Source organism: Trachemys scripta, chromosome 16 (genome assembly GCF_013100865.1).
Source record: "Trachemys scripta elegans isolate TJP31775 chromosome 16, CAS_Tse_1.0, whole genome shotgun sequence".
NCBI classification, from domain to species: domain Eukaryota; kingdom Metazoa; phylum Chordata; order Testudines; family Emydidae; genus Trachemys; species Trachemys scripta.
In genome coordinates, this window is record NC_048313.1 from 19,946,582 (window position 1) to 19,965,201 (window position 18,620).

At 50.3% G+C, this 18,620-nt stretch overlaps 2 protein-coding genes across 5 annotated transcripts in view; both read left to right on the forward strand.

Moving 5' to 3' along the window:
* The window catches only part of SP1 (Sp1 transcription factor), a 33,163-nt gene extending 26,110 nt beyond the window's left edge, over positions 1–7,053 (forward strand). For both annotated transcript variants that reach the window (XM_034791866.1, XM_034791865.1), the window contains exons 5-6: positions 1,322–1,521; positions 2,630–7,053. In XM_034791866.1, the coding sequence (XP_034647757.1) occupies positions 1,322–1,521; positions 2,630–2,946 (517 nt within the window). In that variant the 3' untranslated portion in view covers positions 2,947–7,053. The remainder of the gene's footprint in view (positions 1–1,321; positions 1,522–2,629) is intronic.
* A 9,616-nt stretch (positions 7,054–16,669) lies between these two features.
* Positions 16,670–18,620, forward strand: part of AMHR2 (anti-Mullerian hormone receptor type 2) — a 12,237-nt gene continuing 10,286 nt past the window's right edge. For 2 of the 3 annotated variants that reach the window (XM_034792674.1, XM_034792675.1), the window contains exons 1-3: positions 16,671–16,793; positions 16,970–17,152; positions 17,896–18,048. In XM_034792674.1, the coding sequence (XP_034648565.1) occupies positions 16,739–16,793; positions 16,970–17,152; positions 17,896–18,048 (391 nt within the window). In that variant the 5' untranslated portion in view covers positions 16,671–16,738. Of the gene's footprint in view, positions 16,794–16,969; positions 17,153–17,895; positions 18,049–18,620 lie in introns of all 3 variants that reach the window. The other variant, XM_034792673.1, reaches the window with a different exon arrangement.

The window sequence follows — 18,620 nt, forward strand, 5'->3', positions numbered from 1 at the left end:
CTTGGTCTGTGTTAAAGCGTTGAGAGCTGTATCGTGGAAGGCGCTATCGCAGGGCGGTAACAAAACACACTGCACTGAGCAGCATGAAGGAGTCAGCGTCAACCCCACAAGGCCAGAAATGTTAATCGGAGGCTGTAATTCCCTCCCTTTTGGCACCTTATCATGCCTGGGGCTTTAGGGGGTATCTCCAAATAGGGGCAGGGCCATGGGTGTACGTTAAGGACAGAATTTCAGTCATCAGCTATGTGACGGGTCTGCCTGACCAGCAGGGTCACTCAGAATGAACAGCTTCTTTAAAACCTGTGAACGCAGCCATTCCCATTCCCTCTGTCCCCCTCCCTCCCACCACCTCTTCCCACTTCAATCATTGGTTCCCTCCCCTTCCTTTTTCCGTGGACTTGCTGTTCATGGCATACCCCATATTGGTCATTGCTGGGCCCGTCCCACATGCCCCATTGCTGGGCCCGTCCCACGCGCTCTTCCTCACTTTCACAGCGGCTTTGTTACACTGGAGAATTTTTAGTTAAAAATGTACTGAAAAAGGGACTCTGAGGAGAGACCCCATGGAACAAAAAGGTTTCTTACGCACACAGTGAAATTAGGGACAGATTTGCTGAGGAGCCACCTGTCGGACCATGTCTTCTGACTACTCCTGAAGAGGCTCCTGGTTGCAACCTCTTCTGCTTTCTCACTGAGGATTTAAGAGACTCCTCTGTGGCCCCTCTGAAGCCCTCACACCCACCGTCTTTTCCCCCCCTCTTTTCCTCTGACTTAGACTTCTTAAAACTAGTGGTTTACCTGCTCCTAACAGTTCCCAGTCTGACTTTAATTGGGGAGTGTTTTTGTGCACATGTGGTACAGGTTTGAGTCTCCCAATAACACTTCAATCTTTATGAGAACCTGTCATCCAGAGGTGTGGCTGCAGTTACCAACCTGAGAGTGCTCAGCACCTTTTATCTCTGGAGTACCTTGTAGTCACCAATCCCCAAGGACACAGACGTCCTCTTCGTTTGACAGAGGGTTAGATTGAAGCGTTGCTTGTGGTCACTGAGCAGAGCCAAGACTAGAGAACCCTGATTCCTCTAGCCAGGAGACCGTCCTGCCCACTCTCCTGGGTGTCCAGTGTCATCCCAGCATCTGAGCAGTAAGTAGGCGTGTCTAGTCAGTGCTCTGCTCAGCGACTGGTAACCTGGGGTTTCCATTGTGCGAGCTCAGCAGCCCCGCCGGATGCCACGTTTAGGAAGCTGATGTTTCACCTCCCTGGTAGCGAGAGTGAAGAGGCTCTGTAAATTAACGCCTTGATTTCTTTGGATCCTTCCAGGGGTTCTGGAGATCCCGGTAAGAAGAAGCAGCACATCTGCCACATCCCGGGCTGCGGGAAGGTGTATGGCAAGACGTCCCACCTGCGGGCTCACCTCCGGTGGCATACCGGGGAGAGGCCTTTCGTCTGCAGCTGGATGTTCTGCGGGAAGCGCTTCACGCGCAGTGACGAGCTGCAGCGGCACAAGCGCACGCACACAGGTAAGCCCGGGAACCTGCCCTGGCTCTGCGAAGGGAGCACCTGCCAGGTGCACTTAGAGCAGGGGCGTGGGGGAGCCTCCGCTCTTTCTAGCCTTGTATGTATGCTGCAAGGGGTTCCAGGATCCTTGTGATTGCCAACACTCTCCACTATGGGCCTGGTGTTCGTCCAGTGTTCATCATCTATTGCTTTGGGATTCTGCAGTACAGGTATATTTACAGGTTCTGTCACCAGCTGGACAAAACCATGACTCTTCTGTTCGTTGGCAGCTGCGTCAAGTGAATCCTCTGCAGTACTTTCAGCTGAGATGTTTTCCTCAGCTTAGGATCCCCAAAACAAGGAACAGCTAGAACTGCTCAGAAAGCCACCCACAGGGGGAAGTAACATTCAGAGTAGGGGGAGATTAATGTGAGAGGGTCTGAGAGGCCATCATGGAGACAGAGCCAAAGAAATAACACATCAGAGCCTGATCTCACTCTTGAGAGCGTCCACACTGAGCGAAGCCCTGTTGAAATCCGGGGGGCTCTGTGTAGTGCATGATTCACAGTTCAGGGTTAGGGCCCACAATGTTTTGGGGAAGAGGGTGTGTTTTACTCCACATAATAGATTCAGTTTGGCAAGTGGGTGGATGAATTCTTTCTCGATACATCCCTCGTAGTTCTGAGACTTTGGTTCTAGTGCAGTAACTAAAGGTGGCTTCTGACACCTGGTATGTTTTCATCACCAGTAAATCTGCTTTGGTCAGAAGTTGTATAAAGTGAAAGAGAAAGCCGGTCAGAGAAGAGTATGAAGACTGTTGGATGTTAGCATGGCAAAAGGCACTGACTGCAAGTCTTGTCAGAGTTATTTCTGAGGGGCAGAGCCCTGCTATCTTTCATTGAAAGGCAGTTGAAAAGTGCTGCACCCCTCTCTCCCTTAATACCTGTTGAGGTTGCTCTGTGAGCTTCATCCAGGCAATAGCTGAAAATTGCTTCTTATTCAGAGTTTGGTTTGTATGTTGAGCCCTTGTTTGTTACGATGTGGTGGAAAGGTTTGGCTTCCCATAAGGACGTTAAGGAAGCGTGTTGTTGAAATGGCTGAGCGGTTCTCCTCTCCCGTTGCTGTTCACAGGTGAGAAGAAATTTGCCTGCCCGGAGTGCCCAAAACGCTTCATGAGGAGCGATCACCTGTCCAAACACATCAAGACCCACCAAAACAAGAAGGGAGGCACAGCCAACAATGTGGCCATGAACGTCTCTGCAGTCTCCATGGACACCGGGACTTCGGAGGGAAACAGTGGGCCAACCCCATCGGCCCTCATCGCAACCAACATGGTGGCCATGGAAGCCATTTGTCCCGAGGGCATCGCACGCCTTGCCAGCAGCGGCATCAACGTCATGCAGGTGGCAGATCTTCAGTCCATCAACATCAGTGGCAATGGATTTTGAGACTGTGAGAACCACAAGACATGGACGATGTACAAATCTGGGGTTCAAGGTAGTGTGCTGAGAGGGTAGGGTCAGTTACACCTTCTAGCACGAGAGCCCAGTTCCTCTCTGCCAGGAATGCTACCTGAAAACAAGGCCCAGCGATCGGCTCAGACCTCTGAGGCCCAGTGACTACATGGGGATGCCAGAGCTTTTTTTGACTCGACTTTCCCTCCTCCCCCATAACTTCTCCCCTACATTTCCCTCAGTAGCTACCCCTGATGCCAACATGCCTTGGTAAATGTATATGATCATTGAAATACTTTTTAGCGCAAAAAAAAAGATTCTATATTATTATTATTATTATATATATAAAAATATAAAATGTGTTCATTTGAGCAAGGAAAAAAATTGCTGCGACCAAAGTGTTTTTGGTCTATTTTGGATGCCTTATCTTTGAACAGATGACCCCGTGGGTAGTTAATAAGACAATACCCAAGCTGTTGTTCAGATGCTATATTACATTTTACATTGTAACCTTAAAAAAAATTAGCCTTTTGTATGCTCTGCTTTTAGGTTTCTTTTTTTCCTTAATTTTTTTAATTATTTGGGTGAGGTTTTCTTCATATAAAACAGTCACCCTCTTCCTTCCCTTCACCCCTTCGTTGCTTTATTTTAAATTGTATTTGCTGCAGAGATTCTCCTATCCGACTTATTTTAACCTTGCTCTTTCATTCTGAGCGTAAGTGTACATGTAAAATTGATTGTAAAGGTTTTTGTGCGGGTTCACTCGAGCTATTTACCAGAAGAGGGTCCGGGACCCATAATGCATTCTGAGATTTTTGCGGGGGGGAGGGAAGGGGGAGTCTAGGGCAAATTTATTTTTCTGCAGTTGGTCTTAAAAACAAAACACCAATGTCAGCGCGACCAGGGCTGGTGAGATGAAGACACCTTGAGTGTCGAGTGGCAAAAAATAAGGCACTAGCTGAAAATGCAGTGGAGAAGAGACCACCGATAACGTTGTGTCTATTCAGAGTAACGTGCCTAGTCCGGTTAAAATGTAGCGTGAAGGGATGCCTGTTGGCATCCCTAATCTGAGGGTTACTGCAGAGCAGCTGATGCTAGTGCAGAGGGTGTGTTGAAATTGACTGTTGGTCAGACTGGCAGGCTGCTGGTACATTTGTAAGTGGCAGGGCGTTTGCTGCCAGACATGGACTTCAGGCATAGGGTGCTTAGTGGACATGTCACACGGCCCTGGGCTGGGGCTGTTTATTAATGGGAGGCGTGTCTCTTATTCAGATTAAATCATCACATCATCTTGCAGGATTTTTTTTTCTTCCAACACTACATTGCTTTTCTGGCTCCAAGGCTTCCCTTTTCTTTCAGAGATTTCCAAACCAGTAATTGGAAACAAAGGAATTTCCCGGCCGTCTTTTCCTCTTAGTCTTTTTCAAGCCCATGGTGGGCTAGTAGTACTGAACCCTGCTAGACTCCTCTGTCCAGCTCACTCTTTGTCCCCCGCCCTTCTCTTCCTGCTGCAGCCACAACAAAGTGGGTGTTCCCGATGTCCCCTCTATTTCCCCTAGCCCTTCTGTGAAGCCCAGTGGAAAGTCCTTACAACAGCATAAAATTGTAGGAAGAGGACCTCGTGCCCTGTAGACTAGGGGAGGCGGGGGGGTGTTCAGGATTTAGAATCCCTCCAGTTGAGAATTCAGACACCTTCATGTGTGTCACCCACCTCCCTCGGCCCACAAATCATCCTTGATAATGAAGTGTCATTCATGCACTCGTGCATTTCAGCGCTTGGTGACTTTTTTAGTAAATCTTTGGTTCAGAGACACCTGATGGAAAGACAAGGGCTTGAAGAATCCTCTAGGAATAGGCTGAATTTTATTTAATGAGGACGATAAGCAGTGTTCGGGTGTGTTTTCATAGAAAAATAAATACAGGAAACTGCCATATACTCCAACACCCTGGTGTTCGATAGCTTATTAGTGCAGGCAGGTGGTGGTGGTTTTAATTTGTAAGATGGATCTTCTGTTGAATCCCTTTGCTAGGGAAGGTAGAAACATTGGGGTTTGCATTAACCAGAATCAAGGCTGAGCTGCGATAGAGCCCTTGTCTGGGAGAGTGGGAGGGAAAGGTCTGTGTCTAATATGTGGAAAGGTTTTTATATTTGGAACTCTGTTGGAAAGTGTAGCAGTTTTGGAAGTTAAAAATTAAAACCCCTTCGTATGGGTTGCTGTTGATTATGTAACTATATCAAATATCTATCAAAGCATTTAAAACAGAAATCTGGTGGTGTGTGCAGAGGATAGCGTTAGGCCAGTGTTAATTGTTCCTCTCAAAAAGAGGAAGGAAAGAGGTAAGTAGCAGGTGGGAGGGCAGATATTACAGCGGAGTCAATGTGTCTCTTCACATTTTGGTCCCACAGTTCTTGCTAATTTTCAGCACACATGGAGGTGTTGGACTCCCGTTTCATGCTTTTTGCTGGGAGGCTTCTAGGGAGTTTTGTATGCATGTGCGTGGAATTGCAGGAAGACACCTGTTTGGTAGGGAGAAACAACGTTGGAGTGAAATAAAACTTTATATGAACCTGAATCACACCTGTAAATGGTGCTTACTTTCTCTCTAACTAAAAGCAAGTGTGATTTTGCTGTATATTTTATATACACCTTGCATAGAAACACTTCTTTTAACCTGTTCTACCTAAGGAGAATACACTTGAAATGAGGCAAATGCCGTGTGCTTCGGGGCTTTATAAGAAAGTTCAGGAAGAACGTCCATTATTAATTATTTCAAAAGCTCTCCTAGACCAGTTGCTGAGAGCACAGAGCCAGTTTTGATAAGAACTATTCATTGGCACCAGCATTGAGGTGTGCGTGGTTCTTGCTGGTTTCTTCCCTATTCCAGTGTTTCTTGGAAAGGGAGGGAGATGCTGCATCAAGGCTTTTGGGTCAGGAATAGCAAATGAGACCACGGTGTTCCAATCAAACAGAAGCTAACTGTGTGCCTCTCGGAAGATTATTGCTTGGACACTGCAGTTCTGGGATCTAAGCATCTGTCCTGTGTCAAACCGGCTGAGTTCTAGAGAACTGAATTCTGGGCTAGGTTGGGAAACAGATATTAGTCAGACTAGTATCATGGGGATAGCCATAAAAGATCATTCTAAAATGACCAGGGTCTTCTATGCTGTTAGCTTACAATACCACAGATGGGCAACTTCTCTGTGAATTCCCTTTTCTCTTCCACAAGGGCCAAATTCTTTCCCCTCTTCATGGGATGTGATGCAACCCAGAACACCAGGAGCGGGTATTTGTAATCAAGCTGCCATTAAGACACACAGGCTGACCATGGTTGCCAGGGTAGCTGGGCTCTGAAGAGCCGATCACTCAGAAGTAACTTTTTTTAGTGTAATGCAAACCTCAGCACTAATCCGCAATTGTCTTGTTTGCTTGAAAATCCTGTTTTTTTAACTCTATATGCAAATTCCCTGCAGCTGGGGGATATTACAGGTTCTCTTTTCAGATCTGAGTTAAATTTTTGGCAAGGTCTGTCTGTCAGCCAGCTCCCTTGTCTTCATTCTGGGTGTGGCTTGCTCATTTGGGTTTGGAGAGAGATTTCTTCCACAGCGGGATGTGAGAGTTTTGTACCTTTACCAGTTCAGGACTGCTTGGTGACCTTTCCTCACCAGACTCTGTGTCTTTGTTGTCAGAGCATCAACATGCCTTGTCAGTTTCAAACAGCAGTACCTCCCCTTTGCACCTGCAAAAGGCCTCCTTGTCTTCAAAGCAGGAATTGGTGCATGCCGGCAGGAGGCAAAATCCTGCCAAACTGTGAAGTGTGAACACATTTTTACCTTTTTAAAAAATAAATACAGGGAGGGAGGAATCTTAGCTATCACTGTAAATTCCTCAGGCTGATTTCTTTCATCTCTCTATCTCTATTTTTGGATTTGTATATTTTTATATAGGAAACTTTAAACATTTGTATTTTTTTAACAATCTGTGAAGCACTATAAATTCCAGTTGTGTCAAATGTCAAAATCTTCCACATCTTGTGAATACTGGAAGCTACGGATGGTTAGTAGAAAGCAGTGTTTAAAAAAAACAAACAAACAAAAAAAAACACGTTTCAGTAACTCTGCCTCGTTGGGCTATTTGGGTGCCCGTTGCTAGAACAGCTACCGGAGAACATTGCCAATTCCTCCTTGTCACTTGCATTCTTTAATGTATTGAGGTCCAAGGTAGATTTAGAGAAGTTCTGGAAACTACGCTGGTTACATCGCTTGGTGACTACATTGTCAAGTAGTTATCCAGTATGTCAATTGCAGTGGAGTGCTGCATGGAGCCCTTGTCTCCATTGAGAACATAATGTACTTTCATCTTCCGTCCACATAGCTGTCCACTAATCCAGGATAGTCCCTTAAGAAGCCTAGTATAACCTGAGAAGGGCTCGAAAGGATTGCTAATGGTAATGTCCTTGTCCTCGAGGGGCTGTGTAACCTAACTAGAAGGGAAAGTGGTGGTCAGCCTGGATGGTATTGCCTTGTTTCTAAGCACCATCTTTGAGGAATATTCTTTGGACTGAGGTTTCTCCTGGTTTCATTGTGACAGCGTTGAACAGGTCCCAGCAATGGAAAGTTCACCACAGAGAAATGGTGCGCTTTTTCCCCCCCCCCCATTAGGGAACCAGAATTGGTCTGTAGTTTCCTGTGGAAACAAATCGCCCTGCACGTGTCTCCATTCCTCAGCGATTTAGGCCTGGTCTGCACTTAAAAATCAGACCCATTGCATGTAGTGACGTCGCTCAGGGCTGTGAAATATGGTGGGCCCTGAGTGCTGTAGATAGATCATCCTAACTCCCGGTGTAGATGGGGCGAAGGCAATGGGATCTTCTGTTGACCCAGCTACCGCCTCCGAGAGGCGAATTAGCTCCATTGGCAGGAGTTTTTCTGTCTACGGAGGAAGCATGGACGCTTCGGCACAGCCGCAGCGTTGTAGCTGTAATGTAGACGTGGCTATACCGCGTGTCAAATCCAAGAGCAGCAGCACCATCGTAGGCGTTAGGGCAGCTGTTTATAGATTGGAGATGGAAAACAAGCAGAAGAACGTGGGTATGGACCGTACCTTGAACCTATGTGAAGTGGCTGGTCCTAGCTGCAAGAGCGACGCAGTTCTTGCCCAAATCCAGGCAAACTGTAGGAGAGATGTTTACTAAAAGCTAATTCCCAATGTCCCCACCCCACCCCGGTTCTGTTAACATACACGATGGACCAGCGAATACAAAGAATGTAAAGTATCTGAGAACCTCGGTACAACCCCATAGCCTCTCTGGCCCAGATCCACAAAGGTTTTTGGCTCCTAACTTTCATCGATTTCAGTGGAAGTTAGAACCCTAAATATCTTGGTGGATCCTGGCCTTTGTGTCTTAGATGAGGCCAGCTCTTTGGGGGCAGTGGGAAGAAGAGGTGGCAGAGGGGGAATGTACTCATGGGCTGCTGCAGCTCCTGAGGATCTGAAGATACTCTCCATTTGCAAAAGAAAATTTCACCCGTGGGCTTAGAAATGAGATTTCTCCATCACTGCTGACCAGCCACAGCTCCCATGGGAGCCTCGCTGCCATTGCCCAGTTCGCTTTGGCATGCGTTAGCCTCTCTGGTCTCATTAGACAGCCGCTCGTTAATACCCATCACCATCCTCTGCTAATTCGGGTTGCCCCGTTTACCCATCTGCTGGCGAGGGTCTGGTAGCCGGCTCACAGCAGGCTTTGTCTCATGCTGCAGAAAGTTGCCAAGTTCCATGTGCCATAACTGGGCTTTGTATCCTCTGGTAACAAGTTTGGGTTGTTTGGGCAGCAATGCTGAGGGCTGATGTTGCAAACTCAGTGGGGGAAAATCTTGACCTCGTTTACAACCGAGGCAAAGCTCCCATTGACGTCGGCGTGTCTGTTGCTTCCAGTAAATGAATTGCACTGTTCACCCCAGCACATGACTGGCTGCTTCTGTGTCAGGCTCTCAGGTGCGCGGGGAGCGCCTGTATAACTTTTAGATCTGCAGTTCCCTGTGGAATTAACTGTGCCTTTTTATACAGGGGTTCCAAGTGGCCAAACCATTTGCAGGCAGGATTGCACTGGGCTGTTTTTACCAATTATTTTTTTACCCGCACCATGGCTCAAAATGGTCTCTTCCAGCTTTAATCTACCCAGCCCTGTTTTTCCTTAAACTTGGTTAGCAATTCACTTCCCCCACCCCGCTTGCTGGGGAAATAACATGTGTCCACTATTCTATGCATTACAGTGGGGTTGTGTGCATGGGGCGAGGCTAGTTTAGCTGTTGCTTTTGTGAGTTAACCTGCGCCAATACCCCTCTGAGGGTTAGTGAAACTGTTTCACCAGCACTTCCTGTAGCTCCCTGGTCCCTCCTCTGACCGCCGCCCCCATCATTCCAAACAGGCGCCTTGATTCGATTCACCTTTTGGGTGCTGACAGCACACGCTTCGCGCAACCTGTAACACTGGCAATAATTCTCTCGCTGTGTAAAGACTGTTTTATCCTGTAATAATGTCTTTGTGCTTTTTTTTAATCCAATTGCCGATGTAATGATGTCTGAAACACATTTTAAAAGTGCTTTTTTTTTTTTTTTTTTTTTTTGTACAAAGATTAGATTAAAATGTAGTTTGGCTCCTTTGTAAACAGATTACAACTTTTTTTTTTTTAAGGTAAATAAACAAGCGTCTACGGATGGCATGGTGAAGTTTGTGCTTTAAAGAATAAAGAATATTTCAGTGCCCTTTGGCATTCACCTTGAGCTCAAGCGCATTTGCCCAATACCTGTTGCCTTGCTTCTTGGTGAACTGCAGTTTGTAAATGTATTTCTGTTCCTAAAGCACTGTAGCAAATGAGAAAGCAAGTGTCGCTGGATGGCGGTAAGCTATCTTTCCATTGACTTCCTCGGGCTGTGGATGTTGGAATCTGCAGAGAGAATCTTCATCACAGATGAAGACAAACCCAACTCGTGTGTCCATCGGTCTTGAATTTTATTGTTCATAAGAACTGCCAAGCTGGGTCAGACCAGTGGGCCATCTAGCCCTGTATCTGGTCTTCTGATAGTGGCCCGAACCAGAGCTTCAGGGGGCGAGTACAGAACAGGGCAATTTTGGAGTGATCCACCCCCGTCTTCCACTGCTGTTTTCTGGCATCACCCTGAGCATGAAGTTCCAGTCCCTGACCATCTTGGCTAATAGGTCCAACAATGGCTATCTTCCATGAACTTACCTAGTTCTTTTCTAAACCATGTTATACTTTTGGCCATCATAACATCCCATGGCAATGAGTTCCGCAGGTTAATTGTGTGTGGAGTGAAAAAGTACTTCCTCTTGTTTTGTATAAAACCTGCTGCCTATTAATTTCATTGGGTGATCCCTGATTTTTTGTATTGAGGGGAAGGGTAAATAACACTCCATTCATGATTTTATAGACCTCCATCACATCACGCCTTAGTCGTCTCTTGTCTAAGGTGAACAGCCCTGATCTTTTGACTCTTCTCCTACAGAAGCCATTCCATTCCCTTGATGGCCTTTGTTCCCCTTCTCTGAGCCTTTTCCCAGTTCCACTGTATCCTTTGGTGAGATGGGCGACCAGAACCGGACACAGTATTCATGCCTACTGGAGATTTCCTAGCAGACCCACTTTGCAGTCTCTGGGATAAAGCCTCCTATCAAAGCACTTGACAAAGGGGAATCTATACAGATAGTGACTTGCCCATCAGGCCAGGGGCAGAGCTGGGAATAGACCCAGGTCTCCTGAGTCCTGGTCCAGGGCTCTACCCACTAGCCCGCCCCCTTTCCCTCCAATGTACTAATGTTTTGACTCTCTGTAATGTCTCTTGGTCATGGGATACAGTGTCCAAAAGCACCTAAGTCACTTAGGGTATGTCCACCCAGGGATAAAAAAGCTGGGACTGGCCCAGGCTCACAGGGCTTGGACTCTGGGGTTGAAAAATTACAGTATAAGATGTCCAGCCTCGAGCCCCAGCTTTCGGACCCTTTGAGGGGGGAGAGTCCCAGAGCTCAGGCCTGAATGTCTACACAGCAATTTTTAGCCTTGCGGCCACAGCCCCCATGACCCTGAATCAGCTAACCCCAGGGCCGCCCCGGGGGGGGGGGGGGAAGTGGGGCAATTTGCCCCAGGGCCCCACAGGAGCCCCCACCAAAATATAGTATTACAACATTTTTTGTGTAAGGGGCCCCTGAAATTGCTTTGCCCCAGGCCCCCTGAATCCTCTGGGCAGCCCTGGCTGACCCAGGCCAGCGTGGCCGTGCTGTGGGGCTTTTATCCCTAGGTATGTGTGCCCTTAGGTTCTTTTGAAAACGTCATGCCATGATCTCCAAGCTCATAGATCGTGATCTCATTTACAAGCATTCATTCATTAACTTCCTTCCGTGAGATCTACCGCTTACAATATGTAAGAGCAGGGGATTGCTACTATTTAAAGGGGCACCAACGACTTAAGTCACACCTTTCTGAAAAACCGTGAACCAAGTAATGTGAAATGGGTGAAGTGAACAACGTGGGGAAAACAAAAACTGCCCCTTCCTGCAACCTTCCTTAGCTGCTACTCCGAGCTGCAGCAAGTTTGGTTTTTTTCCCCTCAGAGAGGCATGGGGCTTAGGTTGATTATCCCTCCTGAAACCTCTGAATGAGAGCTGAGTCAATAATATCCCTGTTTGTCTAGCTGTGGAAATGGAGACAGAGGCGGTTGCCTTGAGTTTACCCAGCAAGGAAAGGGCAGAGTTGGGAACAGAACCCAGGAGTCCTGATCTCTGTATTCCCTGCTCCAGCCAGCCTCACTCCCTTCCCAGGGGCAAGTGTAGAACTCTCTCCTGGGGCTTGTGCTGACCACTAGATAGCACTAACTTCTGGCCCGGCCCACATGAATAGCTAACCCCTAGTTCTGCTGCCCCACGGCGGTTCCCAACATTGAGGGCTCCTAGGTGTTTCCAGCCTCTAGCTCTGGTCAGCACAGGCCTGGCCCTGGGTTAAAGATGTTGGCCCCAGTGTAGATGAGGAGGGCTACAGAGAGGGAAGGCTGCCTAGTGGTTACTGTCAGGCTCTCCTGCTTCTGGTGTGGGGTGGGGGAAATGTTCTTGACCTGAGCAGGGGCCTGGCCCTCAGAGCAGTGCAGGGAATTGATTAGCTGACAGGTGCCCGGATGATCCCCACAAGTGATCCACACTCCATCCTGCAGAGGAAGGAAGGTAAAAACCCTTCTGAGGTACCGAGAGATCCAGATTCAATTCCCTGCTCTGCCACAGACTTCCAGTCTGACCTTGGGGCAGTCACTTAGCTTCTCTGGGCCTCAGTTCCCCCGCTGTACAGTGGGGATAACAGCACTGCCCTGCCTCACCGAGGCTAAACACATTAAAAACTTGGAGGTGCCCAGACACCATGGTGATGGGTGCCATGTTGTACATACCAGCCCCACAGCACAGTCTCCTGCAGGGTTGCTAAATCTCACAAGTCACTGCTACCCTTGTGAATATCAGCCCTTCTGGGGTGTAAGGCGGGTGGGATGGGACACCCCCTTCTGATTGGCTGCCCTTCCCCACTTGCCTGCCTCTTAGGAAGAGCAGCCAATCAGGAGCACTGCAGGACAGTGGCCGAGTGCACTGTCCCCTGCAAGGAGCAGACATTCTCACCAGGGTGCTGCCCCGACACACGGGGGAGGGGATTGAGAACTCAAAAGCCAGTGTAATGATTTGGGGGGTGAGGGAGAAGGAGGGAGGGTGGCTGTAGGCTCCTGGCCTGACTCCCTAGAGCGGGAAGGACTGACTGTCGCATCCAGCACAATTTGTCTCCAGACAGAAAACTCTGGCAAGACCTCAACCACAGAACAGCTCCTTGGCCCACCCTGGGCTACTTCCCTTGTCCCCCTCCTGCTTCAGAGCCGTGGGCCAGAGCCCAGCTCCCAGCTGCTGCTCCACAGGCCGCTGGCCTGGGACTCCCCCTGCTCCAGGGCCCATCAGGGTACGTCTACACTGCAGGTGCAAGCGAGCCGCCCAGCCCAGGTAGACAGCCAGGCACTAGCTCCGTTCCAGCTGGTGCACTGAAAGTAGCTGTGTGGACATTGTGGTAGCTCAGACTAGCTGCCCTGTTCGCTCTGGTACTTTTAGTGTGCTGGCACGTCTGTCCATCTGGACTGTGACACAAAATGGGACTGTTCTTAATGTTTCCTCTGGTACTGAGTGGGAAGATTGCAGGGGAATTTTGCTGGGACTGTCTGCATTGGGGATGAGGGACTTTCCTTGAGGGAAGATACCTGAGCACATAACATGAGAACCCAGAAAGGGGGTTGGAGGCCAGGTGACACCTCTGCCCGGGAAACTGGACAAAGGCTGGGGGTGGAGCCGGGGAAGAGGCTGAGTGAGGCTGCTGGAGGGAGTTTCAGTTTGGAGCTGGCTGGGGATGGGAAGTGAGTGCAGACATGGTTGTCTGGCTCGCTGGGCCCCAGAATGGACCCGGCTGAGGGATCCCGTTCTCTGTTCCTACAAGCTCTGTTTTAGACCATGTTCCTGTCATCTAATAAACCTCTGTTTTACAGGCTGGCTAAGAGTCACATCTGACTGTGAAGTGGGGGGTGCAGGACCCTCTGGCTTCCCCAGGACCCCACCTGGACAGACTCGCTGTGGGAAGCGCACGGAGGGGCATATGCTGAATGCTCCAAGGTCAGACCCAGGAAGGTGAAGCTGTGTGAGCTTCTTGCCCTGAAGACAGTCTGCTCCAAGGGAGAGGAGGCCCCCCAGAGTCCTGACTGGCTTTGTGGGGAGCAGTTCCGAAGCATCGCCCGGGGACTCCGTGACAGACTGAGAGGCACGCTACCAGCTGCAGTGTAGAGATACCCCCAGAGAAGCCAGCCAGCCCTCTCCAGCTTCTCCTGGCAGCTAGGCTGTCCCCCTTTCTAAGAATCCCATGAAATTGCAGAACTACTAACTGTAGTCTGTAACCTATCATTAAATCAGCTTCTGCACCAGATGACTGGAGGATAGCTAATGTAACGCCAATTTTTAAAAAGGGCTCCAGAGGTCATCCCGGCAATTACAGGCCAGCAATCCTGACTTCAGTACCGGGCAAATTGGTTGAAACTACAGTAAAGAACAAAATTGGTCACATAGATCAGTGGTCTCCAAACTTTTTTGATCGTGCAACCCTATCAGTACAAAATTTTTGCCTCCCCAATCTACTGGAATTCTTTGAGGGGGTCAGCAAGCATGTGGACAAGGGAGATCCAATGGATATAGTGTGCTTAGATTTTTCAGAAAGCCTTTGACAAGTTCCCTCACCAAAGGCTCTTAAGCAAAGTAAGCTGTCATGGGATAAGAGGGAAAGTCTTCTCGTGGATTGAGAATTCCGATAACGAACGAGACTCTGGCATGCTAACTAGTTATGCGACCCCCGAGCGGTCGGCGTCCAACTTCTTAGAGGGACAAGTGGCGTTCAGCCACCCGAGATTGAGCAATAACAGGTTTGTGATGCCCTTAGATGTCCGGGGCTGCACGCGCGTTACACTGACTGGCTCAGCGTGTGTCTACCCTACGCTGACAGGTGCGGGTAACCCGTTGAACTCCATTCGTGATGGGGATCGGGGATTGCAATTATTCCCCATGAACGAGGAATTCTCATGGATTGGTAGCTGTTTAAAAGATAGGAAACAAAGGGAAGGAATAAATGGTCAGTTTTCAGAATGGATAGTGGTAAATAGTGGGGTCCCCCAGGGGTCTGTACTTGGACCAGTCCCATTCAACATATTCATAAATGATCTGGAAAAAGGGGTAAACAGGTGGCAACATTTGCAGATGATACAAAACTACTCAAGATAGTTAAGTCCCAGGCAGACTGAGAAGAGCTACAAAAGGATCTCACAAAACTGTGTGACTGGGCAACCAAATGGCAGATGAAATTCAATGTCGATAAATGCAAAGTAATGCACATTGGAAAGCATAATCCCAACAATACATATACAATGATGGGGTCTAAATTAGCTCTTACCACTCAAGAAAGAGATCTTGGAGTCACTGTGGAGAGTTCTCTGAAAACATCCACTCAATGTGCAGTGGCAGTCAAAAAAGCAAACAGAATGTTGGGAATCATTAAGAAAGGGATAGATAATAAGACAGAAAATATCATATTGCCTCTATATAAATCCATGGTACACCCACATCTTGAATACTGAGTGCAGATGTGGTCACCCCATCTCAAAAAAGATAGATTAGAATTGGAAAAGGTTCAAAAAAGGGCAACAAAAATGATTAGGGGTATGGAATGGCTTCCATATGAGGAGAGATTAATAAGACTGGGACTTTTCAGTTTGGAAAAGAGACGATATGATAGAGGTCTATAAAATCATGACTGGTGTGGAGAAAGTAAATAAAGGAAGTGTTATTTACTCCTCAACACAAGAACTAAGGGTCACCAAATGAGATTAATAGGCAGCAGGTTTAAAACAAACAAAAGGAAGTATTTTTTCACACAACGCACAGACAACCTGTGGAACTCCTTGCCAGAAGATGTTCTGAAGGCCAAGACCATAAGAGGGTTCCAAAAAGGACTAGATAAGTTAATGGAGGGTAGGTCCGTCAATGGCTATTAGCCAGGATGGGCAGGAATGGTGTCCCTAGCCTCTGTTTGCCAGAAGCTAGGAATGGGGGACAGGGGATGGATCACTCGATGATTACCTGTTCTGTTCATTCCCTCTGAGGCACCAGGCCTTGGCCACTGTGGAAGACAGGATACTGGGCTAGTTCTTATGTTGGCTGTTCTTATGTTTCTATGACCCCTTTCCAGCTGGGTCTAATAATTGAACAGGGCCATATGATCAGATGGGAGGGTAGCTGATCTGTCACCAGACCTTGATACCCCTTACAGGGCCAGCCAGCCTGGGACAGGATCTCGCTCATGAGTTTTACACCTTTGGGGAGAGCGATATCGTCACCTCCTTGTCTGTAAGGGGGCATAGGAGCCCCTGCTACCCTGCAGCTCAGAAGCTGGTGGTGATGGCACCGGCAAAAAGCAGGGGATCGCTCTTTCGAGCAGCTTTGATGCAGCCCTTTTTCCCCGGGAAATGCTTTTGCCAACACTTGCTGAATTGCAGCTGCCTCTGGGGTAGGGCAAGGCAGCTGTTAACAGCCACACGGAAGTTCAGGCCCTGATCCACAGAGGTATTTAGCTCAATCCAGCTGCAGCTCAGTGGGGTGGGGGCATATTTAGGGAGGCAGGATAATTACGCCAGTTGGCATTAGTGCTGCATCTGAGGGCCTTCTGCTGGGGCGAGGGGCACGGGGCCCAGTGTATGTACCTGACCCCTGGACCCTGATTATGAATGGAGACTGGGCTTTATGAGGAAGGCTCTGGGCTGGGAACGGGCCTTGGAGCTGTTTGCTTCCAGATGAGGGCCCCGGGCACTGAAATTGCTGTCCAGCTCCCAGCAGGCTCTGAGCAGGCAAGAGTCGCTGATATCCCAGCAGGATACGCTATGCTCTGGGCTGAGTGCCAGCCCGCAGGCCAGGGGCCAAGGTGGGGAGCAGAGCCCATGGGGGCTGAGTCTCAGGGTGGGAGCAGGATCAGAGCGGGGCGCGGGGGAGCGCCATCCTCCTTCCATGCGCTCCTTTTGCATCCCGTTGACAGTGTCTCGGCCCCATCCCACGCATGGAACCGGCCAAGTCCTTCCCACCTGTGCTGGGCCTTGGGGGAGGGCCAGCTGGGCTCACACGCACGCTCCAGGTGCTGGAAGAAGGACCACTGGCTGGATGGGGTGACCATGTGTCCCCGGGCCCTCCGCCTGCTTCGGGGGCTGTGCCTCTGGTTGCTGCTGGGTACGGGGCAGGGTGGGGGGCCCCCCCTGTGCTCTCCTAGTGCCCCATGGCAGCAGGGCTTGCACAGGCAGGGGGAGACGGGTGGAGGGCCAGGCTGCTGCCCCCAGGGGGTGTGGGAGGGAGAGAGCGAGTGTATGTCCTGCACCCACCCAGCTGAGCCTTCTGTGTCTCTCCAGGCACCGTGAGCGGGAACCGGAGCTGCGTCTTCTATGAGACCCCCCACAACCTGCAGGGCTCCATGCGGCACCAGGGGCGTCTCCTGGCGGGCGCTGAGCACGGCACCATCCTCTGCCACTCCAGCCACTGCTGCTTTGGGATCTGGAACCAAAGCCACGGCCGGCTCCAAGCGGTGATGCAAGGTGAGGGGCTGCTGAAGTGATGGGGTGGGGCATAGGATGACCAGACAGCAAGTGTGAAAAATGGGGGGAGATAGTTGCCTATATAAGACAAAGCCCCTAATATTGGGACGTCTGGTTACCCCAAGGAAGCAGGATGCCTGGGTTCTATTTCTGCTCTGGGAAGGGAGTGGGGTCTGGTGGCTAGAGCGTTGGGACTGGCTCTGTCTCCCAGGGCTGGGAGTCAGGACTCCTGGGTTCTATCCCAGCTGTCCCAGGGGAGAAGGGTCTAGTGGTTTGAACAGGGGAGGCTGGGAGGCTGGACTCCTGGCTTCTATCCCTGGTTCTCTCAGGGAAGTGGGATCTAGTGGTTTGAGCAGGGGGGGCTGGGAGCCAGGGCTTCTGGGTTCTATCCCTGGCTTTGGCACCAACCTCTTGGGCGACTCACTTCCCATGTGTCTGTGAAAAGTGAATCTAAAAGCAGCGGGTGGGTTTATTGCCCCTGCAACTCCCCATGGAGGGAAAGGCCTGTGCGGCGGCTGCCCCCTGCTCAGACTGCCTCCCGTGTCCAACTGGGCTGCGGCTGGCTCAGGCCAGCGAGGGGGGAGGGTCTTTCCCATCCCCAGGTGGCTGCAGGGTCAGAGCTTGGGCACCCCAGGACACTGCTGGGGGAGGGAGTTGTGCTGGGGTGGGGTAGAAGAGATTAGGCCGGGGGGGGACTCAGTTCCCTGATGGCTCTGTCTGTCTGTCTCTCTACGGGAGACCAGGTTGCTGGGGCAGCGACCGAGATGGCTGCGACTCCCCAGCCTGCAAAACCAGCCCCGTCCACACCGCCGGGGTCATCTTCCAGCGCTGCCTGTGCCGCTCCGACTTCTGCAATGCCAACGTCAGCCAGCTTGGGGCCCCTGCAGCGCCGCAAGGTGAGGTATCGCCAGGGGACAGGGGTCCAGGGTGGGGTTAGCAGTGGCTGCAGGTCAGAACTGAGGGGCACTGGCAGAGCTGGGGGATGGAGATGTCTGAGGGAGTGGGGGGGGGGGGGGGGGGTGTCGTGGTTGTGGGGGGCTCGGGCAGAGCTGGGGAGGTCCAGGGTAGGGTTAGCAGGGAGCTGCAGGTCAGGATTGAGGGGCGCTGGCAGAGCTGGGGGAGGGAGATGTCTGAGGTAGAGGGGAGGAGGGTGTCAGGACTGAGGGGCACTGGCAGACCTGGGAGATGGAGATGTCTGAGGTAGTGAGGGGCATGTTGGGACTGAGGGTCTCCAGCAGAGCTGGGGGGGCGGGCAGGGGGGTTAGCAGGAGGCTGCGGGTGAGGACTGAGGGGCACTGGCAGAGCTGGGGGAGCCCAGGGTGGGATTAGCAGGGGGCTGCGGGTCAGGATTTAGGGGCACTGGCAGAGCTGGGGGAGCCCAGGGTGGGATTAGCAGGAGGCTGCAGGTGAGGACTGAGGGGCACTGGCAGAGCTGGGGGAGGGAGATGTCTGAGGGAGCGGAGTGGGG